Source organism: Rhinolophus sinicus, chromosome 6 (genome assembly GCF_057876585.1).
Source record: "Rhinolophus sinicus isolate RSI-liver-muscle chromosome 6, RSI-T2T, whole genome shotgun sequence".
In the NCBI taxonomy this organism is placed as follows: Eukaryota; Metazoa; Chordata; class Mammalia; order Chiroptera; family Rhinolophidae; genus Rhinolophus; species Rhinolophus sinicus.
In genome coordinates, this window is record NC_142506.1 from 57626569 (window position 1) to 57651560 (window position 24992).

The 24992-nt window shown below is 45.6% G+C and overlaps 2 protein-coding genes across 2 annotated transcripts in view; both read left to right on the top strand.

Moving 5' to 3' along the window:
- Positions 1-9811, top strand: part of TAF1A (TATA-box binding protein associated factor, RNA polymerase I subunit A) — a 74364-nt gene extending 64553 nt beyond the window's left edge. Inside the window, exon 11 of the mRNA XM_074316979.2 lies at positions 9675-9811. The gene's annotated coding sequence lies outside the window, so the exon portion shown is untranslated. The remainder of the gene's footprint in view (positions 1-9674) is intronic.
- On the top strand, positions 87-23953 carry HHIPL2 (HHIP like 2). The gene is made up of 9 exons (XM_019756370.3): positions 87-6613; positions 9675-10327; positions 11217-11360; positions 13469-13800; positions 14580-14706; positions 15843-15988; positions 19791-19872; positions 22253-22335; positions 23069-23953. The coding sequence occupies exons 1-9, from the start codon at positions 6293-6295 to the stop codon at positions 23443-23445; spliced, it is 2265 nt and encodes a 754-aa protein (XP_019611929.3). The 5' UTR covers positions 87-6292; the 3' UTR covers positions 23446-23953.
- Positions 23954-24992: the final 1039 nt, after the last annotated feature.

The following is a 24992-nucleotide window of genomic DNA, read 5'->3' on the forward strand; positions in this document are numbered from 1 at the left end:
CCATTCGTCTACTGATGGACAGTTAGGTTGCGTCCGCACCTTAGCTATTGTAAATAACGCTGCAGTGAACACAGGGCTGCACATAATCTTCTCGAATTAGCGTTTCGAATTTCTTCAGATAAATACCTAGAATTGGCATTGCTGGGTCATATGGTAGTTTTATTTGTAATTTTTCCATAGTGGCTGAACCAAATTATAATCCAACTAACAGTACACATGGTTTCCCTTTCTCCACCTCCTCGCCGATACTTGTGTGTTGATTTATTGATGTTAGCCGTTCTGACAGATGTGATGTGATACCTCATTGTGGTTTTAATTTACGTTTCCTTGATGATTAGTGATGTTGAGCTTTTTACATATCTATTGACCATCTGTATATCCTCTTTGGAGAAATGTCTATTTAGGTCCTCTGCCCATTTTTTAATCTGATTTTTTGTGTGTGTGTGTGTTAAGCTGTTTGCGTTCCTTAAATATTTTGTATATTAACCACTTATCGGCTATACCATTGGTGAATATCTTCTCCCATTCAATGGGTTTTCTTTTCTTTTTTGTTGATGGTTTCCTTCACTGTGCAAAAACTTTTTACTTTGATGTGGTCTCATTTGTTTGTTTTTTTCTTTTGATTCCCTTGCTTGAGGAGCTATATCAAAAAATATTGATGAGAAAGATGTCAAAGAGTTTACTGCCTGTTTTCATCTAGAAATTTTATGGTTTCAGGTCTAACTTTTAAGTCTTTAATCTATTTTGAGTTCATTTTTGTATGTGCTGTAAGAGAGTGGTCTAGTTTCATTTTTTTGCATGTATCTGTCCACACTTTACCCCAGCACCATTTATTGAAGAGACTGTCTTTACCCCAATGTATATTTTTGTCTCTTTTGTCATAAATTAATTGACCATATAGGCCTAGGTTTATTCCTGGGTTCTCTGTTCTGTTCCATTGATCTATGTCTGTCTGTTTTTATGCCAATACCATGCTGTTTTGATTACTATAGCCTTGTAGTATATGGTTTGATTATCAGGTAGCATGATACCTCCAACTTTGTTCCTTTTCAAGATTGCTTTGAATAATTGGGGTGTTTTGTGGTTCCATGTAAATTTTTTTAGGGTTATTTGTTTTACTTCTGTGAAAAATGCCATTGACCATATAGGCCTAGGTTTATTCCTGGGTTCTCTGTTCTGTTCCATTGATCTATGTCTGTCTGTTTTTATGCCAATACCATGCTGTTTTGATTACTATAGCCTTGTAGTATATGGTTTGATTATCAGGTAGCATGATACCTCCAACTTTGTTCCTTTTCAAGATTGCTTTGAATAATTGGGGTGTTTTGTGGTTCCATGTAAATTTTTTTAGGGTTATTTGTTTTACTTCTGTGAAAAATGCCATTGGTATTTTGATAGGGATTGTACTGAATCTGTAGATTGCTTTGAGTAGTATGGACATTTTAATGATGTTAATTCTTCCTATAGAAAAGCATGGTATATGCGGCCATTGATGTATATCTTCTTTCTTCAGTGTCTTATAGTTTTCTGAGTACAGGTCTTTCACCTCATTGGTTAAATTTATTCCTAGGTATTTTAATCTTTTTGATGCAATTATAAATGGGATTGTTTTCTTAATTTCTCTTCCTGATAGATTGTTATTGGTGTATAAAAATGCAACTAATGTCTGTATATTAATTTTGTGTTCTGCTGCTTTACTGAATTTACTTGTTAGTTCTAGTAGCTTTTTTTTTAAATGTAATTTTTAGGGTTCTCTATACACAGTATCATGTTATCTGCAAATAATGACAGTTTTACTTTTTCCTTTCCAATTCAGATGCTTTTTCCTCCTTTTTCTTGTATGATTGCTGTGGCTAGGACTGGGTAGCAGCTCTTTAAAAAATGAAAAGGACTATACAATATACGAATATACATCCATTTATATAAAATGTCCAGAACAGGCAAATACGTAGAGACAGTGAAAGTAGATTAGTGGTTGCCTAGGAATGGAGGATGGAAAGGTGAGATGGGTGTGATGGTTAAAGGGTACAGGGTTTCTCTTGGGGTGATGAAAATGCCCCAAAATTGAGTATGGTGATGGTTGCACAACTCTGGATATGCAACTAAAAATCATTGAATTGTAAACTTTGAATGAATTATATTTATGTGAATTCTATCTCAATGAAACAGTTACAAAAAAAGAAAAAGCAATCTCCATGGAGTCAGAAAGGCCTGGATTAAACAAAGCACCTCACCTACCTGAACCTTGGCCTTATTCTGTAAAATGAGCTGGTCTGAGAAAGGCAGATAGAAAGTGTTTCGCATGAGTCCTCGTGTGTAGTTTTCTCATTAATGTTAACATTTATTATTATGAACAAAATCTAAAACCAAAAAAAAAAAAAAAAAAAAAAGGTGGGGAGGGAGTAACTAAAAGAAAAAGTGAAGACAAAAACCAGACTGTTCTTTAATGAGGGGGTAAGTGGCCTTTTGGATCCAGTCACTTATCCATGTTTACAGCACAAAGACTTTTTCTTCTGGGTTGAATTAGAATATTTATATTTTAACTATTTCAAAAGGAAATAAGCAGACACTTCATAGATGTGGTCTACAAATCCTATGACCATCTGAATAAGTAAATTAAAAAAATTAATCTATTTGAGGGTGTTCCTCCCTCCATCCAAGATTCACACTCCCAAGAGAAAACATCAGCCACCAAGTTAAGAGTCTACTCTTATCTGATGCTACAAAGAACCTTCTCTACGTTGTCTTCATAGATATGGATGTAGCTTTTTAAACTCAGTGAAGAGAGACAGATTGTGAGTTTGTTTCTGTCCCATCAGCCCCACCATGATACCACTGTTTATTTACCATTTGTTTATTTACCATTCCTGTCATGCCTGTAACAAGATTTCACAGATAACCTTATCAAAATGTGCTCTTCAGTTGGCTGGCTGCATCTGACACAGATTTTTCTAAATGAAGAACAAGTTAAAGTGATTACTGTACTTTCTTTTTTTTCTTTGATACATTATGATGGAATGAAAAAGATCTGGGCCGTAATTCAGAACACCTAAATTTTATTGCCATCTTTTTCGTTCACCTAAAGCATGACCCGAAGTATTTCATGGACCCTTTCTGAGACTTAATTTGCTTGTCTGTACGTTGGTAACATAGTATCTGCCCTGCTCACCTAACAGGATGGTTGTGAAGATCAAATGAGATGCCATGTGAGAATACTTGGTAAATTGTAATGTGCTATACAAATGAGAAGAGTTATTAATACCTGCCCTAATCTCAAAGCTGCCTGTTCGTTTTCAGACTGTGAGAAAAGGCAGACAGCCTATAAGGCAGGTAAACTGGGAGAGAAATCGGTAAACTGTATGAGAAACTACTGAGCTAGAACATGTCTTTTTATATTTTGTCTATTCTCTTCCATGACCTGATTCTAGGATAAACACCAGATTCTTAACCTCTCAGCATCTTCTTTAAAAGGCACTTGCCATGCGAAACTGTGTGTGTGTGTGTGTGTGTGTGTGTGTGTGTGTAAATGCTATTGTTTGAATTGTGTGCCCCCAAAAGATATATTGGAGTCCTAACCCCTAGGAATGTGACCTTATTTGGAGAGGGTCTTTACAGAGGTTAAAATGAGGTCATCAGGTTGGGCCCTAGTCCAATATGACTGATGTTCTTATAAAAAGCAACAATTTACACACAGACATGCACACAGGGAGAACACAAGTGAGCACAAAGTCAGAAATTGGGCTCTACAGGCCAAGGAATGCAGAATAAATATTGCCAGAAAACCCTGAAAAGCTAGGGGAGAGGCCTGGAACAGATTCTCCCTCACGGCCCTCAGAAGGCACCAACCCTGCCAACACCTTGTTCTCAGACTGGCCTCCAGAACTGTGAGTCAATACATTTCTGTTGCTTAAGCTGCCCGGTTTGTGGTACTTTGTTATGGCAGCCCTAGTAAACAAACACAATAGTTTTTTAAAAAAATATGTTGCTTCAAAAGTGGGAGATAAAGTGATTTCAGATACTCAGTCTGGCCTCAGCTGGTAGTTCCAGACTAAGCTCACCCATCACCCAGTTAAAACTTGTTTTCTGTTCTTTCCCACCTTGTACCTTATCTAAATATCCTGCTCAATCTTCATTAAGATTTTCTTAGTCCCCACCAACCTGATGTCATCTCCCTCTCCTTAGAATCCCTAATGGCAGCTTGCTCCTGATTGTCATCCTACTATAATCTGACTTGTGTTATTTGGACACTTACTTTAACCTTTCTTCTCAGAGCATGAACTCCTTGAAAAAGTTTATTTTATGTATGTTTTCTGTTAAACATTCCTCTTGTAACAATACTTTGCACATGATAATATATACCTACTGACTTGACACCAAGACATCTGTTGTAAAATGAATTATTGCATGAGTATTATGCAATCCCATGTATTATGTCATTATAACTAAAATATTATGCAGTCCCATCTGAAATCTTACATATTTTAATAATCAGAAACTCATGCTGTCACTGTGTCTGAGGGGACCTGCTGGCTGTTCTTTCCCTGCTCATTCTGCAGTCACTCTTTGCCCAAAACAGTAAGATCTGATTTGAACTTATATGTTCTGGGTAGATAAAAAGATTTCTGTTTTATTATGACCAAGCTTTTTCTTTGTTTCATGCTATAATTCTGTAAACAGACTCACTCAGAATTATTTTCCAAAAAGAAGGTATTTCTTTTGGACTCAATATTTTGCTTGGCAAACAGAAAACTGAGCCATAAATGTCAATAAAGGATCGAAAAATACTCTTCAGATCCTATATGGGAGGAGAGAATGCCCCCATTCTTATGGGTAGACAGTCGCCTCCCATTTCTGAGAAAGCCATGGTGTGTGAATTCACTGGCTGACATTGGTCCAAGTGTTTCTCCTCCCGCCAAGGCTTCCAGAGCAATGACATTATCTGACCTTTGGGCAAACAGCCATGGAAACAGCACGGTCACCAATGAATCATGAATGTTATGTTTTAAAAAGCAACATTCAGCGAGGAAGAATACTGAACAGTTCCAACAGGAAAGCAGGGCTGTGTTGGCGATCATTCTAACTGATCCCTCCTCCTGACGTTTAGTTATAAAAATTGTATTTTGGGGCTTTCACAATCCAGAGCATTGTGAACACAGGTGTGGCTAGGGGGAGGCTCCTTGTACCCTCTTGATGACATCCTGACATGGACTGTTAGTGATGGTGAACAGGAGAGCTGGGTGGGGAGCCCTTGAAAGCCCATGTGGACCTAGAAGAATCTTTGGTTTCTTCTGCATTTCAAAAGGGCAGCTTTTGGCAGTAAGGAAATCTCAGGGTGGAGTGGAACCCTGAACAGTGAGCTCAGGTACCACATGTCCCCAGGGGGCCTCGGCCGCTGTTCATGCCTCTGGCTTTGGGGCTGTGTGAACTTGGACTCCATGTTTGTTATCTACTCGTTCAAGGATTATTTATCAAAGGCCCGTTGTTTGCGAGGGACACATACAAAGCAAAACACATTCTTATACTAATGTTGAAACGTGTTAAGTGAGGATGAGCGCCCCTAAAGCAGGTATCGATTTGGCAAAAACGCAGGACCCAGAGGTCTGCTTCCTGATGAAATTGTGCCCCGAGACCTTGCTCACTCCTTGCTTGCACCAGGCTACACTTTCTCCTTTTCCTTCACTGTCTTCTCATGATTCATGAGACATCCTGTCTTCCTACCACGTGAATACACAGCTTTCCAGGTCTCAGGAAGCAGACAGCTCCCCCTGTCTTCCCAGATGCACACTCAAGTTCCCGGTCCTATTAAACACCTCAGGGGCACTTGAGTCTTGGCTTCTCCTGGCTGATGTCTGGACCGCATAATGTGTTCTCATGTGAGACGAGACTCTGGGCTGCTCAGCTTGAGGAGAAACTAAACAAATTGTGCATTTCCTGGTCTCCTCCCCACTTCCCCTTGCAGGACTTCTTGGTAGTTTTCCTGCATCACAGCATCTATGCCACTGTCCGCGTTGTCACTTTATGCTGAGCAGACGTGCACCCCAGTAAGTGGTCAGCTTCATGTGTAGGGGATTGGAGGGGACAGGGACACCTCTCACTGCTTTCATAAGAGACATTTAGCCACCCAGCCCACAGAAGGGACACGGCTCAGAAACCACCTCAGTGAACTTGGTTGGTGCAGGGAGAGAAGGAAGGAAGAAAAGCCCTGGGGGGGGGGCAGGCGGGGGGAGGCGGGAACTAGGCAGAGCAGGGAAGTCAACCTGAGCAAACAGCAGCGAGTGTTCCCAAGGCCAAAATGCTGAGAAAATCCACTGGTAGGGGGGATCCGACTTGGCGGGCCCCCTGGCTCCGCACCTCTTCTGGCATCTTCTTCCTCTGCCTCACATTCTGGTTGGACCAGGTGGGCTTGCTGCAGGGACACCCCCAGTGCCTGGATTATGGGCCCCCCTTCCGGCCCCTCTTCCACCTCGAGTTTTGCTCTGACTACGAGTCCTTCGGCTGCTGTGACCATAGCAAGGACCTCCGCATTGCGGCTCGGTATTGGGACGTCATGGACTACTTTGATCTGAAGGGCCACGAGCTGTGTGGTGGTTACATTAAAGACATCCTTTGCCAGGTAGGCCTGCGTGTAACACGTAACCCTGTGGGAAGTCGGGGAGCTGGCTTAGAAACCCCGCAGGGTTTTCGGGGTGCCGGGCCAGTGGCCTGGCTCCAGGGGGAGGGCTCTTTGGGCACCCACCCTTGTGGAAACTCACCTACCGACTGTGTCACCTTAGAGCTTTGGGCTCTGGACAGGTACATGGAGGCAAGATGTGCTGAGTTTGGTTCCCACTGGTTTCCCAAAGCCCTCCCTCTGGGGCTGAGCTGCTCCTGGTGCTTTCTCAGGCCCCAGGTGAGAGCTGGGGTTCATTCCCGATGCTCTCAGAGCAGCTGTTGTCAGGGTCCTCCCTGCAGAGCTCCAAGAGCTGGGCACAGCTCACACCTGTGGTGTTTGGAGGGCGCGGAGGCACCTGCTGGGGTCCAGTCCTCATCTGGGTCGTGTGTGCCGGGGGTCCTGGTGTGATGACGGTGGTGACAGGGGTTGGGGGCGCTGTCCCCAGCATTCCAGAGCTGGACTGGGAGAGCTTCAGGCAGCTGAGTGGCAGTGACTCACAGGTTCTGTTTCTCCTGGCTCTCTGGCGGCCAAAACCCACATGCCTGGCAGGCATCACCCATGCTGGGTACAGGCTGCACAGGCTGGGGATGAGACACAGGAAATCCAGGCAGGAAGACCTTTGATCTGAGACCCAAGTGGTCACCCGTATTCCCCATGCAGGGAACACAGCAGAGTGTAGCCCAGAGGCCAGCACTTGGGTGGTATTGCCCCTGGCTGTACTTGCTCACTTCGGACACCACCCGTCTGCTGGTTCCTGGAGAACTAACTCAGGGATAACCATGTGGGCAAACACGGCGCTCTTAGAAGCAGCAGTGAGCCTGTCAGTTTCTGAGATGTCCCTTGGTAGAAACGTCTCCCCTCCCTCTCTCGTCCCTGTCCCTTTCCTATTGGGTGAGGTATCAGAAAACCAAAATCAGCAGCTCTCCTATTTTAGGGATTTGAAGAATCAGAATAACCGACATGTGTCTATTAAAATTCACAAAGCCCTCCCTCTTTCTTGCCCCACGCAGCAAAGACTCTGCAGGCAGCTGTTATGACCCCTGTTTTACTGATGAGGAATTTGGAATTTAAGGGACCTGTCCAAGGTCACACAGTGTGGGGCATGAATCTAAGGCTCAGACTCCAAATCCTGTGCCCTCTGATCACACCATGCCAGGGGAGAGAACAACAGCACCGGGCCACTTGCTCACTGGTCTTCTGCCCCGGGGCTAGTGGAAGCTCCGTCACAACAGAGCCTTTGTGCCCCTCGCTGCACACACACACAATGCGTGCACACATGCACGCACACACGTATGCATGCACACACACATGCACACACATGCATGCACACGCACACATGCGTGTACACGCCACACACATGTGCACACACGCATATGCATGCACAAACAAGCATGCACACATGTACGCATGCACACATGCACACATGCACACATAATGTGTGTACACACATGCGCACACACGCGTGCACACACACAATCGCACACATGCATATGCACAAACATGCACATGCACACACATGTACACATGCACACACACATGCACACATGCATACACACATGCATGCACACACACAGGCGCGCGCGCGTGCGCGCACACACACACACACACACTCACGCACCGCGCAGAGGACAGTGCCTGGTGCACAGTGGACTCTTCCTGGGCCTTAGCTTTCTCAGACAGAAATGACAGTTACTGAGCCAATGGAGTACAAGCAACCGTGCAGAGCCTAAATTGCTGCATGGGAGTGTGCTGTGTCAGCAGTTGCATTTCCACAGCCCCCCGCCCCCGACCCCGTTCACTAGCCTTTCATTCTTATTTTGTCTCCCCTTTCTTGTCTTCCCACTCCCCGCAAGTGGACAATCAGTGAGATGAGACTCAGAGCCACTCAGTTTGCTTCTTGTCGGCAAACTTGAATTGAAACAGACAGTCCAGGGAGAGACGCTGTGACTCCCTGGACTCTTCCTTCCTCTCTTCCCATAACCAAGGGCCTGCTCTGTTATCAGGGCTGAAATAAGAGAGAAAGGAGAACTCAACTACATCTGAGAAGTGGTGCTGGTCGCTTTGTTCATTGATGAGACAGCAGACAGTGTCACGCCGGCCGGCCGGCAGGCAGGGAGGGATGTCAGTAATGGCGTGGGGGTGGCGGGGTTCTGGGCCAGTGGACTCCACGCTGCTCACTGGCCCCAAACTACACCCCTTTAAATTGGCCTCGCTTGCTTTCCTACTCTCAGGTGCTTCTGTCTTCCATCACTGTTGGGTGTTGGTTGTCTACCCACAATATTCTGTTTTCCTCCTATAAAATACTTATAGTTTTGGGAGATCTGAGTAGCAGATGCTCCTTTGGGCACACGTGCTTGTGTGTTTATGTGAAGAGCAGTCGTGTGGCCCTGTAGCCATAATTCAAATTTGTGGAGCTCCCAGCATGGCACATTGTATGCATTAAACACCTAAATATTTTTAATAAATAAGTGATGAAATTACTAGATGCCTAATCTCTGGGAGCGACACATTGCATGTCCGTTTTCATGATTTTATTTTTAAATTGTAAAATATTTCAAACCTTTGGAAAAGCACAGAAAATGAAGTAATTCACATTATGTAATCCAATGTTCGGATTTAATCAATGTGAAACTTTTGCTGCATTGCTTCAGATTTGTATAAAGAAGTCAAATCTTATAGATACAGCATTTATGGTAAAGAGAAAGATGAAGAAATTTGGTATTATCTCTTTTTAAAAAATCCATCACTTAAAAATACTTTGTGTCCAGCGCCAAGTTAAATGATAGAGCTGTATAGTGAATATGTGAGATTCCCTCCCTACTGCCGCCCACTTTCTGCCTTCCACGAGGATTAACTTGGAAGAACATTTGGGTTCCAGAGAAGAGCTTTACGAGTATTGGTCATAGAAACTCCACAATCCCGATTCTTTCTGAGACCCTTTTTTCTTCTGCTTGCTCAAAAATTGGGGCCAGCCCCTTTGTGGCCAGTGTGACTGGGGATTGAGCGTCCTTTTGTTTTCTAGGAGTGCTCGCCCTATGCAGCCCACCTCTACGATGCTGAGAACCCTCAGACGCCCCTCCGGACCCTTCCTGGCCTCTGCTCGGACTACTGTTCCGCATTCCACTCTAACTGCCACTCTGCCATCTCCCTGCTGACCAGTGACCGTCGCCTCCAGGAGACCCATGGAAAAGATGGCGCCCACTTCTGCCACCTCCTCAACCTTCCTGACAAGGACTATTGCTTCCCTAATGTCCTGAGGAATGGCCACCTCAACCGCAACCTCGGTCTGGTGGCCGAGGATCCCCAGGGCTGCCTGCAGCTCTGCCTGACCGAGGTGGCCAATGGGTTGAGGAACCCCGTGTCCATGGTCCATGCTGGGGACGGCACCCATCGCTTCTTCGTGGCCGAGCAGGTGGGGGTGGTGTGGGTCTATCTACCTGATGGCAGTCGCCTCGAACAACCCTTCCTAGACCTCACAGACACTGTGTTGACCACTCCATGGATTGGGGATGAGAGAGGCTTCTTGGGGCTGGCTTTTCACCCCAAATTCCGCCGCAACCGCAAGTTCTATATTTATTATTCATGCCTGGGCAAGAAGAAGGTAGAAAAGATTCGGGTTTGTGAGATGAAGGTTTCTCAGGCTGATCCCAACAAAGCGGACCCCAAGTCGGCGAGGTGAGACATACCCGTGAGAACCTGTGGACCGTGCTCCAGAATAACGCTAACGGTCCTCTGAGACTATACAGGGAAACATCCCTGGTTTTAGAGCCACTAGCTTATAATGTTGACGAGGAGACATTGTTGCTTCATGAGGACAGCCCAAGCCAGGCTCTTGAGTCTGTGGTCTTCAGGGGGTATAGCCATCACCTTACAGTTACCTAGTTAGAGCCATGCTTGCTTGTCTTTATAGAAGGTAAGCAGAGGCCAGCGGCCATAATGTTTTGAGACACGATTATAGGTAACATCAGTATATATAATAGCAGCCTCTGATTATTGTGTGGCCTTTAGATCCCAGGCCCTTTATCTGGAACGTGGGAATTCTCATCCCCACAGGAAGCTGTGGCACAAGACCGTAGAGCTATGGATGTGTGATCAGACGAAGGACTCAGTCTAACCTACTTCAAGTTCACACTGTCTCCACGCTACCATTCTGTGCTTTTCCTCCTTCTCCTTTCTGCCTTGTCTCTCTTTTTCCGTATAGTCCTGTTGGGGGAATGAAAAGAGCATCAAGAACCGATAGACTGACCCCCCCTAGGTTGCTCAAGGGAAGGGATTGGGAGTTCTTGTAGCCCAGAGAGTATGGCCAAGCCCCAGAAAAGGATGACTGTAACCCTGGCTGTGTCTCCAGCCCATGAAGTCATGATACGAAAGGAAAACAATCCATGAAGGAGTCGTACTAGGAAAACAAGGGGTGTGTCAGAGCCTCAAAGCTACCTGTTTCGTGATCCTTGGAAGTTCTGAAGCAGGTCTTGGCTGGTTTGGACTAGTCACTTCTGAGTATCTCAAGAGGATACAGACTGAGCTTGGATAGCAGCCCAATAAATGGTTTCTTTTTTCCTTCCAGGGTCATCTTGGAGATAGAAGAACCAGCTTCAAATCATAACGGTGGGCAACTCCTTTTTGGCCTGGATGGCTATCTGTACATATTCACTGGGGATGGAGGACAGGCTGGGGATCCCTTCGGCCAATTTGGAAATGCTCAGAACAAGTAAGCTGGGGAGGCCGGGCCCCCTCCTCTTAGCGTGAGCCCCTGGTGCAATGTTTTTGCTGAGATGGAATCTCCAGAAGGTCAAACCCAAATCACTCGCTGCAAGCCCCCTGTGTTGAGGCAAGTGAGAGGACCTTTGGTTTTCTGCTCTGTATGTTTCAGACACTGTATTTTGGTAATCAATATTATGGATGGCGATGTAACTTTCAGAGCACTATGTAAACATGAATTCAGAGTGTTTACTGTATGTTATCAGGATGTTATTTACCACACCAAGACCTGACTATCCAATTTAATTCAACTCAACAATATTATTGAGTGCTGTGTTCCAGGCACTGTGCTAGGCCCTAGAGACATGTAGCAGGTTAGTTAATAAGAGCTAATGTATATTGGGTACGTTCTGTGTGTCAGGTGCTGTTTAACTATCTTACATGTATTTGAGAATGTAATTCCAACAACCGACAAGGGTGAGAATCTTTATCTGTTTTAAGGGATGTATCCCCAGCACTTAGAATATTGCCGGGCACAAGGAACTCACTCCATAAATACTTACGGAATGAATGAATCTTATGAAGTGTAGGTAGTATGACAGCCATTTTACAGACAAGAAGATAGAGGCAGAGAGGAATAAGTAGTTTGTCCAAGATCGCACAGCGAGTAAGAGGCAGAACCAGAATGAAAACTCAGACAACCTGGCATGAAAGTCTAATGAGGCAGTGCTACCTAGATAAAGGTCACATGTTCCTTCTGCCCTTTGTACCCAGCAAGCACTTGGGTCCCATATCCCTAGTTATAAAAATATTATGGTCGATAATGGTAAAGAGGTGTTTGTCCAGTGCCTGCTGTGTGTCAGGAATTACCTTCCATGCTGTATCACAATAACGCATTTAACCCTTACATTACAGCTATACTGCAAGATACCGTGTTCCCCCCAAAATAAGACCTAACCAGAAAACAAGCCCTAGCTTGATTTGTCAGGATGACATCCCCTGAACGTAAGCCCCAATGCGTCTTTTGGAGCAAAAATTAGTATAAGACCCGGTCTTATTTTCGGGAAAACACGGTAGTGTTACTGGCCCCTGCTTTACAAATGAGGAAACTGAGGCCCAGAGACCACAGTCATTTGCAGAGCCTCTGAAAGCCTCTGTTCTTTCTACTGACCACATCAGTCTATGAGGAAGACTAGAACCAGCTCCTTTTAAAAGTTTGTAGTATGAGACCAAATGTGGGAGAAACCATCTCATTGTAAAAAAAAAAAATTTGCTCAGGGCCTCATGGACCAGGACTACCTCAAACCTTTGCCTAGTGGTTCTCCCTGAGCCAAAACTCAGGAAGTCTTACATCATGTGCGTGTGTGTGTGTGTGTGTGTATGTTGTGTTGTGTGTGTGTGTGTTGTGTGTGTGTGTATGTTGTGTTGTGTGTGTGTGTTGTGTTTGTGTGTGTGTTGTGTGTGTGTGTTGTGTTGTGTGTGTGTGTTGTGTGTGTGTGTTGTGTGTGTGTGTGTGTGTGTGTGTGTGTGTGTGTGTGTTGTCATGTCTCCTTGTGATTCCTGGCAGCTGCTAGGCATCAACTATTAGCAGGCCTCCGAGGCAATCTCCTCTGGTCCTGTGCCATTTGATTTGATTTGATTTCATTTCATTTATTTTACTTTTTTATTTTATTTTATTTTTATTTTGAATACAAAACGTGAGACCTACCTTTTAAAAAGTTTAAATATATAGCGCAATATTGTTAATTGTAGGGACAGTGTGTTACAGCAGACCTCTAGAACCTGCTCATCTTGCACACACATGGCCACCAGGTATATGAAAAAAATGCTCAGCATCACTAATCATCAGGGAAATGCAAATCAAACCCACAAGGAGATAGCATCTCACACTTGTGAGGATGGCTATTATTAAAAAATACAAAAGACAAGAAGTGTTGGCAAGATGTGGAGACATTTGAACCTTTGTGCACTGTGGGTAGGAATGCAAAAATCGTACAGCTGCTGTGGAAAACAGTATGGAGATTCCTCAAAAAATTAAAAACAGACCTAGCATCTGATCCAGCAAGTCCCCTTCTGGGTGTCCACTATGTTCCTGCTTCTTGGCCACTTTTCTTCCAGAAGTTCCCTGCTGGGAAAAGTGTTGAGGATCGATGTGAACGGGGCAGGCTCAGATGGCAGGCGATACCGAGTTCCCCCGGACAATCCATTTGTGTCTGAGCCGGGCGCCCACCCCGCCGTCTATGCCTATGGAATCAGAAACATATGGCGCTGTGCCGTGGACCGAGGGGACCCCATCACACACCAGGGCCGAGGCCGGATCTTCTGTGGGGATGTGGGACAGAACAGGTTTGAAGAAGTGGACATCATTGTGAAAGGTGGGAACTATGGCTGGAGGGCCAAGGAAGGGTTCGCATGTTACGACAAAAAACTTTGTCACAATGCCTCTTTGGGTAAGTCAGAAGCTCTCTGGGGGATTTCTTGAATGAAGTGGAGGTGGGGGAATAAAACTGAAAGTGGCTTTGTTGGTGTCCTGTGCACAGTGCTTCTCATGTGGTCCTCTAGCCACTAACACGAGAAGCACCTGTGCAGTGCCTGCTAACCTAATCAGTTTGAATCCTGGGTGGACAGGGGCCTGGGAGTGACCTGGGAGTCTGCATTTCAAATAAGTTACCCACGCGGTTTTTAGGCATACTGTTTTGTGAACCACTGGCAGAGGAAAATTGGTGGCCGTATGTTTCCATTTATTTCCCAATTGCGATAGCCCAGTGAAATGATACTCCTTATGTGGCCCAGCAGTAGTACCCGCCCGAAGCATCAACAATCCAGGTGTGCATTAGGTGTATTTTGTCACCATGGCTTAGTCTGTCCTCTAAGTTACAAAGCAGTCTTGCGGACCCTCACGATATTTTCCAAATCCTTAAGCCTGAGTATCTGCCATGTCAACCTAGAGGAGAAACGTAGGTGTGTGGGTTTCCAGGTCACTGCCTCACCTGCAGGGGAATGTTCAGCTTCCTTTCTGCTTGCAGAGGCCAGTCAAATGGGAAGCTCACAAATATTATGGCTGGTCTGTTGAAAAAAATGAACGTGATGGTCTTGGTTGCCTGTCCTACCGAAGGAAAAGAATGAAGTGTTCTCTGCTCAGCCAGGCAACTACATGTAGAAGCCCCTGCTTTCTCCTTGAAGCTCCCAATTGTTAGCTATGACACTCACTCTCTTTGTTCCTGGACAGATGACATTCTGCCAATCTATGCTTATGGCCGTGAATTGGGGAAGTCAGTCACTGGAGGGTATGTCTACCGTGGCTGCGAATCTCCAAATCTCAATGGCCTCTACATCTTTGGGGACTTCATGAGTGGGTAAGGGAGGATTGATGTCCCTCTCTCTTTTTATTTTCACATTTTTATGAACAAGTAAGCTAGATGGACTCCCATCTCTGTCTTTTTAACTCCAGGGGTGTGCGAGGCTTTGCCTAGGTTTTCCTTCCTGTGTTGGAAGCTCTTTCAGCAAGCTGGGGCAATTGTGTGTTTCCCATCTCTTAGGGAACACAGACCTTCTCTATCTGATAGCCAGTGTCTTTTAAACTATTGTCATTCTCTTTTGTCTAGGTTTTTGACTGTTTGGGAGTGTAAATCGGGTCCTTGGTAGCCCATCTTAGTTAGAAAGGATGGTAATATTTTCATGCTGACATTCTTGGTTACAGAGATGGGGTAGAGTTAGTAATAGGTCAGTTCTTTTATCACTTGTTAGATTTCTCGGATTTAATTGTTCTTTATGTGTTTTACCATAACTCTTACCTCCCACCCCAGCCCCACACATATCACTTGCTTAATATGCAGTGATTCTGAATTGAAGCGTATGCATTAGAATCCCTGGGGTTCAGCTTGTTTTCATACAACTTTTCAGGTGACACCCCTGACTTACCCAACTTCCTTTCTCTTTCCTTCTAAAAACCCGTTTTTAGTTCAGATAGATGAAGAAGGATGTGAAGCATGAATTCCCTACTATATAGAAATAATAATAATAATAATAATAATAATAACAATAATAATAATGATGGCTACTGTTTTTTGAGCCTTTACTATATTCCAAGCACATTGGTAAGATATTTGTGTGTATTATTTACCTTCACAAGTCTCGCCTATGATAAATTCTATTACCATTTCCCATTGTACAGATGAGGAAACTGAGGCTTAGAGATATTGAGCAACTAGCAAAAGATCACACACCTAATAAAAATTAGGTTAGTCTTTTGTAGTGGTGCAACCTTTACAGGGCACTAAACTCCTTTTATAACAAAATGAACTTTCCCATCCAGGTCAATGGGTGGCTGTGCATCTCAGAAGCAGTTTTTGGGTTCATGGGAAGGGCTATTTATCGGTCACACACGGGGCACCCGTCTTAGAACTCAAAGAGTCCCTGATTTTAGGAGGAAAAATATACCACAGGGTGGAAATATGGATCCCTAAAATATAAGGTTTTATTTTTCATCTAGTCGACTTATGGCTTTGCAGGAAGATAGAAAAACCAAGAAATGGCAGAAACAGGATATTTGCCTGGGCAACCCTGCGTCCTGTGCCTTCCCAGGGCTGATCAGCACCCACAGCAAGTTTATCATCTCCTTCGCTGAAGATGAAGCAGGTACCAAACGTACAGGGTTGTCTCATTGCTGCGTTCTGGAGCTTAGATAATCCCAGGCATTGTGGACTGAATGTTTATTATTATCACTGTTGTTACTTAAGTGGCAATGGCCACTTCTAGTTTCACTATCATTTGGTCACCTTTTGTAATGTGCTGGATACTGTTCTAAGCACGTTACTTTTGTTGTCTTGTTTAGTAATCACAATGCCCCGGATGTAGTTATTATGCTCATTTCACCCATGAGGAAACAGATTGACTGTGCCAACCTGCCCTTTCTTGGTTGAGCTCTACATTCACTGCGTGGGCCAGATCAAGGTCTACCTGTTGGTCTTTTCAATCCCGTGACTACAAAGGAGGTGTGTGTGCTCCCTGCTTCCTGCTTGTTCATAGGAACATAGACGGGGCCAATAGTGGGGCAGACCGAATGGACCAGGGGTGTTTGTCCTGTTGGTGTTGCCTGGGAGAGACCACCTTGGATCATTAGCCACTGGCTGGGCTGGGCTCTTTTCCAGCCCTGCCAAGAGTTTGTGAGGCAACTGCTGTGAGTGAACAAAGGAGAATTTCGTTCCTGTGAAATTAGGGGAAAGGGTAGACAGCTAGGTAGGAGGCTACTCACTAGTAGACAAAGTAGGCATCTATTAAGGGCGTCAGCAAAGCAAGTCAGGCATATATATACATATATATATATATATATATATATATATATATATATATACATATACATATACACATACATATATACATATGTATACATATACATATATACATACATATATACATATACATATACACACATATATATACATATATACATACATACATACATATATGCAACCTTTACAGGGCACTCATATATATATATATGAGAGAGAGATATCAGTAGAGAGCGGCTCAGCTCTAATAAATTTCCCCCAATTTTTGTAACCAAAAATAGGGTTCTTTAATTTCAGCTTTACACAATTTATGTTTTTGAAAGAAAATATTTTATTTGGCTCTGGATCTAGCCATTCTTGGAGGCAAGGAAGAGAATAAAATGATCGCTAAGGTCCCTTCCAGACCTAGGATTCTCTGTAAGTGTAAACCAGAGCCTTGAAGATTTCCCGCGTATTTGGTTGCTTTCCCCTCTGAGCCATGGAGAGGCTGTACAGGACCTTTGCTTGACTAGAACCTAAGGAAATCCAGTCAGCGTCTGGACCCTTTCCTCTCACCTAGCTTATGAATAGGCAGTTTGAAATGAACGTTTTAGAGGAGCAGAGGATATGGAAAAATTAAGGCATTCTTAGCAGAGAAAAGTCTTTGTGGGTTCCAAATTGGAAGTCCAAACATATGAAAAAAGAGAGAAACCACAGGCCGGCAGGGTGATGTTCAGTGGAAAATGGATGATGTGTCACAGGCCTGGTGGGGCCTCTCCCCTGCTGGATCCTCCAAGTCCAGGCCCCCCGGAGACTGGAGCGCCCCCCCCTCCCCCGGAGGCTGGAGTCCCCAGAGGCTGGCCTACTCATCGACTCTGGGCTGCCGTCTTCTGTGCTCGCTCCTTTACAGGAGGCCCCAGAAACCCTGGCTTGATGGTGTGGTTTGTTGTACCCATGGACTTCTCATAGGACAAAACAGGCAGTTTTTGAATACCGGTCAGTGCATCTGGCAGACAACGCTAAGTGTCCTTGGCTGCATTGCATGGTGTGGACTTGCCAATGCGTTCCTAAGCCAGACTTTGCCCAAGGGCGGCCATAAAGCCAGGATAGCTGTTCCCGAGACAAATTATTTTCTTGCAGAGTTTCTTCCCTTTGCGTTTTTGTGCAGATTGGTTCAGATTTCCTGCTTATGTCATAGTCTTTCCCACTTATAGACATATTTAGATCTGAGGATTATTTGAGTATTTATTCTCAGTCACCAGCTTCAGATAAGTCATTTTCAATTGTACCAAGCTTTCTGCCTCTGCTAGTTCAAGGTCTTCTAGCTGACAGCTGGAATAAATAAACGACCTCAGAATGAGGGGCAGGCATGGGGCTGCCTATTACTGGTCCCCAAGGTTTGGATTTCTGAATGTCAGTCACTGAAGCACATTCTCCAGAGGGCTGGTCAAAATAATAATACTTGCAATAAATTCACATTATGCGCATTTTGTTTTACATGGCATATTACAGTTTTTTGGGTGTGTGTGTGTGTGTTTCCCTAAAATGTATTTTAAAACGTCAGTTAGCCAGTACAGATGAAATTCACTTCCAGCTTTTTTCCCCTTTAAACATACAGTGGGAATTCTATGGCATATGTAGAGCATATAATTTACATAGACTGTAGTAAAGAATATGCAATAATGTAGGGTTTTCAATTCTCCTTTTAGACTAGAAATTCTTTGCATGGTTTGGAGGGTTCCCTGCATGAGGGCCACCTGTGTACCGGCAGCTGCTGGGTGGATACCCCGTTCATCTCATGGTAGGACCATGTAACCACCTCCAGTGGTGCCTGGAGTTTCCAATCAGAGGACAAATTGGCTCTAAGCAGGTGTGGCCAACGTCCTCAGACCCCCTTCCCAGGGGAAGATGATAACTAGAGCTTGTCAGTACACAAAAAAGACAGTTTCTTAGGCAACCGTTAGCCTGTGGGAGGGGCTCTGCACAGCCCATGCGCTGCTCACTCAGCACAAGAGGACTGTGGTCACTGTTCGCCACAAATGCAAGGAAGAAGGTTGTTTAAGAACCCAGAGCTCACTGAAGCTCTGGACAATTCCAATTTGCGGTTCAGTAGATGTTTCCTTCCATAAAGTTGAGAGAGTGTGTAAACCACACAACAGAAAGTGAATGAAATTCAGTGCAGGGTCGCAGACATTGTGCTGGGGTCACAGAGCTGTTTGTCACAGCATCGACCCTTACGAGTAAGGACACAGGAAAGGAGAAGTAACTGCCAATTACTGAGCCCTTTCTAATGGAAAACCTAACAAGCAGGTGAGGTATTATTATCCCCACTTGAGAAATGAATAAATAACATGAGGGTGACACGTGGGAGGTGGCCCAGAACAACACAGCTGGTAAAAGGTGTTAGCAGAATTCAGACTCAGGTTGATCTAACTCCGAAGGTGGGCTCATAAACCCCATGCTACTGTCCATCACAGGTAACTGCAAAACAAGGTGAAATGAGGCAGTGACTCTGAGAACGAATGACACTTTGAGGGGTTCAAACATGAGGAAATAGGAGGTGTCAGGGGCCCCTACTAAAAGAGAGGAAGGAGAGAGTGGGTCGAGGTGATTTCAGTGAGGTGTGGTGAAGACCAAGGGGAGAGGCTGGAGAGTGGGCGGGTCACAGGAGCTGAGGAACCAAGGACTGAAGAAGGTGGAAATAGAGGAAAGAGGGAGGTGAGGGTAGGGGAACTAACGGCCTAAAGAAGGGGCAATATCCAGTGACTAATACATGCGCCCAGCCTGTAGACCGCCTCTTTTAGGGTTCCACAGGGAATCCTCACCAACGGGAAAGAGGTGGGAGGAAATGGAGATTCACTGAGGTGGGATTTCTGAGAGCAAAGGGATGGTAAAGGAGAAGCCCGCTCGGTTCCATGAACAGAAACAGAAACATACGTCTGCGGAGCCACACGCTGAGCTCCTCTTTGGGGGCTCGCAGATGGACCTTCTCTCAAGGAGCTCTGGACCAGTGAAGGGCCAGCTGCCCATCACGACTCTGGGGTCCCGCCCTGGGCCGCACTGCCCGTCAGGGCCATAGCCCACGCTGAGGATTTCCTGTGTGCCCAGCTCTGTGTCGTGGCTCTGCTTCGTGCGTGTCCCATTACTGACAGCCTGTCCTCTCTTCTCAGGGGAGCTCTACTTCCTGGCCACCTCTTACCCAAGTGCCTACGCACCACATGGATCTATTTATAAATTTGTTGACCCATCAAGGTGAGATTTGGTCTCATTCTCTTCTCAGGTGCATTATTATCAGTCCTTATCTCCATGGCAGGTCATAAAGAGTCCTCACTCCCCAAGAATTACCAGAAATTACCAAGGAAGCAAACCCACGCTCTAGATGGAAAGCAGCTTGGCCAAGCAAAGTAGGACGATGCGTCCCTAGGAATTATGGGGTATTTGAGAAGTGATCTCTTTATGTTTGGAAATGAGGGGTTTGGGCCTTTCCAGGATGGCGAGGCTAGACCCGGGGCTCCGGTTTGTTTTTGTTTTTTAAATATGCTTCTGGAAACTTCAGTCTGGGATCACCTGGCAATGGGTGTACACCTCTGACCCCCTGAGTATTGCTGCCCTGTCCCCTGGGTTTGGTCGAGGTTCCAAGGTCTTTGGCAAGTATCTTCAGCTGTCAGGTTGCCCAGTGCCCGCCCCTGCCCCTTGCTGGAATTCAGTGGCAGTATTTATTCACATGGTGGACTCTTGTTGTTTCGTCTGCGTCTTGGCCCACCTTCCTCAGAGGCCAACCAGTAGCAATGGGAAGCAACACAGCTTCCCATTGATGAGGTTGTTGAGTGTGTGGTCCATCCCTGTTAGTGTGTGGACGCAGTGACTCCATCCTGAGAGTTCTAGGCAGTTCTCTCAGGATTCTTGCCCAAAGCACGGAAGTCTCCCCACGAATCAGCTTGAAGACAGGCCCAAGGGGAAACCTTCCCCAGGGGACTCACCATCACCCAGATCTGGGGTGGTGTTCAGAAGACATTGGGTAAATAGGTCCAGCTGTTGGCCGGGGCTCAGCACCTGGCCCAGCGCAGCTCCATTTGGCAGCAGGACGCTCAGAAGTTCCTGTAAGGGGCTCAGGCCATGGCCTGGGGTGCTCTCCTGACAGCAGGGGTGCCGAGAGCAGGGTTGCCAAGGGGTGAATTCAGTGCCGGGCTGTTTCTCCCCCTGGATCTGCTCCATGCATATCTCCTGTGCTCAAGGGACGGGGCAGATAATTTGCTCCCTCTGTCACAAGAACAGCCATGAGTGGTCAGTCATGAAGCAACTGTAAAGCCTGTTCCATACTGAACACGTCCTTGCTCATTCACCTTTCTGTCGAGTTGACATTTATTAAGTTATTTCTGTGTCCCGGGCACGTGCTGTGTGCTGGGCACGCAGGCTCTCACTCAATGCGGACAGAACCCCAACGAGGCCGGCTAACACCCTGGATCTGGAGATCAGGGAAGTGAGCCCAGCTCAGTTAAATCACTTGTCCAGCTAGTGAGAAGGGGCGAGGACAGGAAGTCAGCTTTCTTAGTGGATCAGAGTCATTCCCGCTCCGCCCGCCCCCTCCTTGAATTGTAGCCTCCTTTTTTGCAGCTTCTGTAGCCATAGGTCCAAGTCTGCTTCGTTTACTTAAGCAGCCTGCCCACACAAAATGCGCCCATCTCAGCCTTCTGAGGAGCAGTTGATTTATTTACGTGTGATTTATTTTTTTTTTCCCTTCCATCTTTTCCTCCTGCCCTTCCTTTAGAGTCTGAGCCTGGAGTCTAAGTTTGAATCTTGGCTTTGCCACCGACTGGCTGTGTGACCTTGCATCTGTTTCTTAACCTTTGCGTGCCTCAGTTTGCCCTCCGTAAAATGGGATAATAACAGCACCTACTTTAAAGGGTTGTGAGGATTCAGTGTGTGTTACTTATAAAGCAATAGTACAGTGCCTAAGCACCATACAAATGTTTGTTAAATAAATAACAGGTATTACTTTCTTTTTGCACCTGGGATGGGGGTGCTAGCAACAAGAGATGGAGTTGGAGCAAGGCTGAGAAGGTGGCAGTGGGGACTGGCTGGAAAGTTCATCTCTGCTCTGAATAGCAGCAGTACTGCAAGTCTCCAAGGCCTCCTTTGTTTTAGAAGATACACACAGGGGACAGCAGTGTACTAGTAGGCAGAGAGGCCGGCATCGCCTAAGGGGCTGTGCCACGAGTTCTTGAAGGGATTTTCTTTAAAGGAAATCACCACCACCACCACCACCCACCACCATTTATGGAGTATTTGTTATGTGTTCCAAGTTTTTTGTTTTTTTAAAAAATCTCATTTACAAAAATTTCAAAAGTGATTTATCCGTCACTTATGGTGTACCAAATACACAGCTGTCATTTAATCCTCACCATCTCCCTGCAAGGAAGGGTAGGATTATTTTTGCTATTTTACAGATGGGGAAATTGAAACTTAGCAAGGTTTACTTGCCCGTGGTCCCAACGACTCGAAACCAATTCTCTCACTCCCACAGAAGAGGGAGGGCTGAATCCTATTCTTGCACATGTGTGCCTTTGGTGACCTTGATTTCCTGCTCCCATTTTCAGAGTCTTGTGTCCTCACTTTTTCTATCTGTTTTTAGGCGAGCACCCCCAGGCAAGTGCAAATACAAGCCAGTGCCGGTGAAAACCAAGAGTAAGCAGGTCCAGTTCAGGCCACTCGCCAGTGAGTCTGCCTTCGTCTTGGGCTCAAGCCTGGGCACTGAGATGCATGCGCAGTGCCCTCTGCGAATAAATTTGCTGCAGTCCTGTCGGGTGGGAGGTCTTATGTTCTACCTACGCTTATCCCCTGGATGAAGGCTGTCAACTTGTGACTCAGTCTGTGCATCTTCTCTGCATAGCAGAGTGCGTGGGGGCAACACCTGCTTCTCCTGGGACTGGTTGTCATTCATTCATTCATTCACTCACTCACGTATTCATTCATTCATCTGGTGTCATTCGTTTAGTACTTCCTCTGGGGCAGGCACTGTGCTAATCCCTGGGGATACAGCAGTGAAGCTGTCCTGTAGTTCAGAGTCGGATAGAAGGGGGGCAGGTAGTGTAGACAAATAAAGAAAGAAATACAGCACTGAGGTTCCAGTACAGAAGGATGTCTGGGGGCCTGAGAGACCTCCAAGAGTGAGGACTGCTTCCTTGCGGTGGGGTGGGGAGTCAGGAACGACTTGTGGAGGAGGGACACCACCTTAAGAGAGCTATTCCAGAGCGATGTGTCACTGGAGTGACATTATTCAAAAAGTAAGATATTTAGATCAAAGCCAGTTAAGGGAATTAAAAATACCAATTTCAAAAGAATTTGTGTTAAAGAACCGTCATGCCATCATAGGTTTCCTGGGTGGGGCTTTTCTTAGAGCTACTTTCCAGGACTTACATTTCTCACTAAATAAATCCTTGTTTCCCAGAGACAGTCTTGGACTTGCTAAAGGAGCAATCAGAGAAAGCTGCTAGAAAATTATCCAATGTAACCTTGGCTTCCAGTCCAAACCGGGCCCCATCTGAAAAAGGCTCCTTCGAGAAGCCAACTTCTCCCACAAGAAGCAGGAAGACATTTCGAGGGCCTGGTGCAAAGAAGGGAGCCAGAGTGTGGTCCCCAGACTCCCAGGGGAAGAGGACCAAGAGCCGGAAACCCCACCGTAGCCGGGTAAGCCAGCCCGCACGGCAGAGGCGAGCTGGAAGAAGTTGCCCTCAGCCTTTTCTGTCAAGGTGGCTGAGCGGGGGACCTATGAGGGGAGAACCCCATCACCGCGTGGGACCTACTGCTGCTGAACTCGGACCTTAGACGTGTGGGAAGCTGGGGGTGGAGGTGGGTGCAGACGGGGAGAACTTGACTTAGGGCCAGCGTGGTTGTCCCTCCATGGGGATCTTGCTGTCTGAACAGATGCTCCTTGTCTGCTCTTGTGGGGAAAGCAGATCTCCCATGGCCAGTGTACCTGGCTATGGTGGATACTAGTCTGTAAACCTGCTTGAAATGGCACTGCACGTCTCCATTTTGTTTTGTGACTGCCTACGACCTAAGGTAATAAATCAACACTTGCTCAAACGGACACATAGCTGCTGATCTCCTGACGTTTGGCACGAGGGAATCTGGCGTGCCTCACCAGTGTTTGCCTAAGAACTGCGTTTCACTCCGATGCCTCATCCCAGGTCTAGGAGAAGGCCTGTGGTGACAGGTTTCTAAGGAAAGCCCTCTAAAATGGTCATCTCCCTTGAAGGTTCAGTTCTGTTCCTCTAGCGCCTACTACTTTGCCTTGGCAAATAGCATAATAAACGTAACTATATTTTGAGTACCTATTATGTGCCAGGGGTATCTACATTACCTGAAATTGCTATATAACCTCTGTTGAAGACGAGGAAAGCAAGGCTTTGTGAGGTAAATCACTTGCCCTAGGTCACAGCAGCAAGGGGACAGGGAACAGAATCAGCTGGACTTGAACCAGTGTCCCTCTCAATCTCCTGTCAAACTGTCTCACTGGAGGCCCTCCAAAGAGGGTTGGTGGCTTTTCACCCGGTATTTGAGGACTAAAAGAGCTAAGAGAGGAAATGATCTCTGTCGGCAGGAAGTGTTCTGAATCCTGCACTGCATCCAGAGCACTGTAGGCAATTTGATTTACAGAGAACAAAAGCATGAAATACCACAGTTGTTGGGGACTTTTAGAGGTATGTGATCACTGCTTTACATGGGATTGGACATTCCCTGCACAGATTTTTCAGATTTCCAGAGAAGCAGATTCCATGTTTTTCTTTAGCAATCTCCATTTGTAGGGTCACCTAACCTAACCTAACCTAACCTAACCTAACCTAACCTAACCTAACCTAACCTAACCACACCACATCAAGCCTCTCTTATTCTTCTTCCCTTGTCTTTACGAAAGATGCAAAACACTGGTCATCATTTTCTAAACACAATTTTTAGATCATTCAGGCTTCTTCCTTTGCCCTTTCTCAGAGTTTTTTTTTTCTTCTTCTTTTCTTTACCGTCACCTATCCTTGTAGCTCTTATGAACAATCTCCAGAGAGAAATGAACTTCAGGATCTGACCCACCCTGATATTTTACATTTTTAACTTGTTACGTGAAAACATCAACATAAAAGTGGGCGGGATTAAGCCGTGGATCATTTTGTTGAAACACGGCTGAAAATCCTGGCTCAGTTGAGGGAGATTGGATCTAACCTCTGGATCAAGTATTTGAGCTCACTCTGCCTCATTTTCCCCAGAGGATCTTTCTTCAAAGATGTGGCAGAATAGGGTCTGACCTGGAAGTGTTTTGAGCTCTGGGGGAAAGGTGCTCAGAACTCATGTATCAAAACAAAGGCCTGCATCCACCA